Below are 3,877 nucleotides of genomic sequence, written 5' to 3' on the forward strand. Positions count from 1 at the left end.
TATGTATTAAAAATGTTTATTATTTTCATTAACTTATAAACTAAGATTGTGATATTAAAGATAACTCTTGCTGTAAAATAAAATCAGTCTCAAGAAAGTAAAGTGGGACACATATTGTATGGCACTACACCTACAGAAATATACGAAATTTGTGCAGTTGGCAGGAATTACTGTAAATGATACATATTTTTTATTATTTGGATGAGTGAAATATTGCCAATTGCATTTCAAAAATATTTTTAAGATATCTGTGAATGTTACAAAAACAGTCAAAATAATATTGTATAAATTATAAAAAACGTTATTCTTAATAAAAGTAGTGTATATATTATTTTAAAAATGTCATGTTTTAGTGAGAATTATAAATGTTTCAAAATGTAACTCTTACATTACTAAATGCTGTCAACAAACCGGTCAAAATATAATATATTCAATAAATCATTTGTATATTGATGTCTTATTTACATATTTTTCTATTAAATCTATGATTGTTAAATGGACTTTTTCTTTTGCAACATCCAGTGGGGACTTTTCGGATGCATTCAACATTGTCAGGTCTGGATTGAAACCGATCAAAGTTTTGGTGGCTCCAATGTTGCCAACATCACAAGCATCATGCAATGCAGTGTTGCCAGACAGATCAATAGCATTTATATTTGCACCATTATTTAATAAACACCGTAAAACAACACTTTTGTTATTTAATGCTGCTAAATGCAAAGGTGTCTGACCTTTCCTGTTGGTAATATTGACATTAGCCTTATTTAAAATGAGTATATTACACAATTCATCTAACCCAAATCTAGCTGCATCATGCAATGCAGTGACACCATTAGAATCACAGAAATTAACATCAAAATCAGATATACATCTCAATGTATTCTTCTTACAACATATACATTCACAAAGTGGGTGGCATTGAGATTCTTTACTATAATTTTTCGAGTTCAAATAAACTTCATAATCAATATTCATATAAAAACAGGCCAACTTTACATCACCATATGATATAGCTTGCAATATTCTCTCAATTCTTTTTAGATTTTCAACAGTTTTACAAGCTTTGTTCCTGTCACCTGATCTAATTTTCAAGTTTTGTAACATTTGACTGAACGGATGATCAATTTTCACATTCAGCTTTTTGACATCATAGCTGGTTATGTGTATATATTCATACATATTTGGAGTACTTGATTTAAGAACATGAAGTATTTTCAAATTGTGGGCTAAGTCAAATGCAGTTTTGCCATTTCGATTCTGCAATGACGGATCTGCACCATTTTCTATAAGTAGCTTAGCAATACCTTCATATCCCCATTTAGCTGCCATATGCAGAGGTGTGGTGCCACCCTCATTACAAGCATTTACATCAATCTGTTTTCTACCATGTTCAGCAAAATAAATGAGAGCTTTGACACAGTTAATATGTCCATTGTTAACTGCCATATGCAATGGAGTGTTCTTATCAATATTGGTTTTCTTAATATCTGCTCCTGAATGTAATAACAATAATAAGGCATTTTGATGACCTCTTGATGCTGAGTAATGTAATGGAGTGCATTCATTTAAGTCACTTGTGTTTATTTCAGCACCCATTTCAATTAATACCTCAACAATTGCAGCTTTCCCATGTATACTAGCAATATGAAGAGGCGTTAAACCATGACTGTCACGAGAGTTTACCGTGGGTGATATTTTTAAGAGATTCTTAGATATTTTTTGACAACACTTCTTACAGTTGCACAAAGGATGGCATAACTTTTGATATAATTCCAAATCGCTGGTATCACTGTCATCATCATTATCTAGAGCTTCATTTAATACCAAGTTCATTGCAGTTTTTTCATTGTCTTCCATATTTATTAAATGTTTATGGTTCCTTTCTAATACCATTTGAACTTGTTCTGTGTGGTTTGCCTTAATAAGGTCAAACACATAATCTAATGTTTCTTCTCTTGGATTCATTTCTGGTGGTGAAACTGATTCTGTCAAACTGCTGCGTCTTTGTTCCGTAGAACTGAGACTATCTTCAGAAGGATTGCTGTCATAATAGTAAGATTCCGGATCAGGGGGACCAGCCAGAGCACCTGACTGTATATGTTCAATAACAGCTTCCAAAGTGGTAATAAGGAATGTGCTTTCATCTCCATCCCCTTTACCTACACCACTAAATCTAAATTCTTTCATATATGTGAACTGGCTGTACCAGTTGGGTAAACCAGACTTAATTAATAAAAATACAAAAACTGGCAGTAAATCATCAGCAGTTAAGAATACTATGTTGTTACTGGTGTCCTTTTTATGTATTGCATTCAATGCTTGTTTAAGGCAAAGGACTTTTTCCAAAATAGTGTTGTAAGAATCTATTTTGGATAGTATTTGTTTGGCCCGTGGTACTGCATGATACAGATCCTTTTTGATATCAAGGTCACGCAGCTGTATATCTGACATATTTCTAATCTTTTTATTAAGATGTGAATCCTCATATGAACAACTAGTGCATATGGGTTTGAAAATATAATCAAACAAGAGTTGCTGCATGTAGCATTCAACAGCAACTTTAATATTCTCCATTATATGTTTAGATGACTTTGACTTCTCTCTTAATCTTCTGTTCTGAAGTGTTGCCTGCAGACATTGTGTGTATAGCTCACTTACTGCATCTTTCAGAGGAGCTATAGCTAGGGGTAATGAGGGATTTTTCTTTAAAAATAACTGAACATTAAGTTCAATTTGATCAAGCACTTGTCGACCTGCAGCTTGCGTCCATAATAAATCAATACAATCATTTATAGAAGAAAGACAATCCTTTGTAACATCAACACCACCATTATTAGTAGAAGGTTCTAGGGGTGTTTCTAAACACCATACCTTGTATTTAATGAAATCTTCAGTGTAAAATGTTTCTTCAAATAGTATGTGACTGTGAAGAGGCAAACCTTTTGTTACTTCAAGAGTTATAACTTTGTTTCCAACTGTCACTTGTTTCTCGGTAAGAGTACTGTAATGTGTTTCAGGTAACTCATCACTAGGCACTAAAATATGAGCACAGAAATCCTCAATGGTGAAGACACGAGTATTAAGACTTCCAATGCGAGGCACACACACAATCCACGATTCTGATATACAATGTTGAAATAAGTCACTATATTCTTTCTTAAATTCAACGAAAAACGGGTTATCTGATATAATTTCATCGTATCCTCCTTCCATAATTGTTACGCTTAGCTAACTTGCTGGAATGTAAAATAATAATTTCTTCACAATTGCGTGAATAATGAGTATCAGAGATAGGGACAACTTGTTGTCAATGGTGCATTTATAATAATATTACGTAGTTAAATACCTATGTTAAATATTTTACTCGACGTCTCAAAACTTGTTTATCAATGTCATAAAATTTTATCATTTGAATTATGAGCGAAGGCTGTTTGATTTTGGTTAAATATAATTGGTTAATAATATAATCGTTAATAATCAGTAATCACCATTTATAAATGATATAGATAATTTTTAATAGCCCCATACCGAAAAAACATTTCAAGAAAGTTCGCATTTCGAAGTTCGAACTATAAACCTAAAACCAGGGGTGGGACAGATGCCTTAAAGTGACGTTTTCAGAAGACTGTAGTGCCATCTGTTAGTTGGCCCGAAAATGAAAGCTTTATCAGCTGTCACTCGCTTTGAAACCTTTCAACTTTTCTTTTGTTGTGTCACTGCCCACTGGTCATAAAATGGCGGCTACTTCCAGCGTTTGCGCATGTATGTAGCTCTCATGTCCCATTTTGCATATTTACACTACTAAATCTATCCTTTATGTTCTATGTTGTTACAAAATTAAATAACTAACTCTACGCGCAATTTCAACATTTATTAT

The 3,877-nt window shown here is 32.9% G+C and overlaps 1 protein-coding gene across 2 annotated transcripts; it reads right to left on the reverse strand.

The window, feature by feature from the left end:
• LOC126969531 (ankyrin repeat domain-containing protein 27-like) lies at window positions 1–3,689 on the reverse strand. Of its 2 annotated transcripts, none has more exons than XM_050815009.1 (2): window positions 3,347–3,689; window positions 1–3,236 (listed from the first exon to the last, which is right to left on the reverse strand). In XM_050815009.1, the coding sequence occupies exon 2, from the start codon at window positions 3,211–3,213 to the stop codon at window positions 439–441; it is 2,775 nt and encodes a 924-aa protein (XP_050670966.1). In that variant the 5' UTR covers window positions 3,214–3,236; window positions 3,347–3,689; the 3' UTR covers window positions 1–438. The 2 variants fall into 2 exon arrangements, with proteins under 2 accessions (XP_050670966.1, XP_050670967.1); XM_050815010.1 differs by having other exon boundaries at window positions 3,489–3,511.
• Window positions 3,690–3,877: the final 188 nt, after the last annotated feature.

Source organism: Leptidea sinapis, chromosome 18 (genome assembly GCF_905404315.1).
Source record: "Leptidea sinapis chromosome 18, ilLepSina1.1, whole genome shotgun sequence".
Classification (NCBI taxonomy): Eukaryota; Metazoa; Arthropoda; class Insecta; order Lepidoptera; family Pieridae; genus Leptidea; species Leptidea sinapis.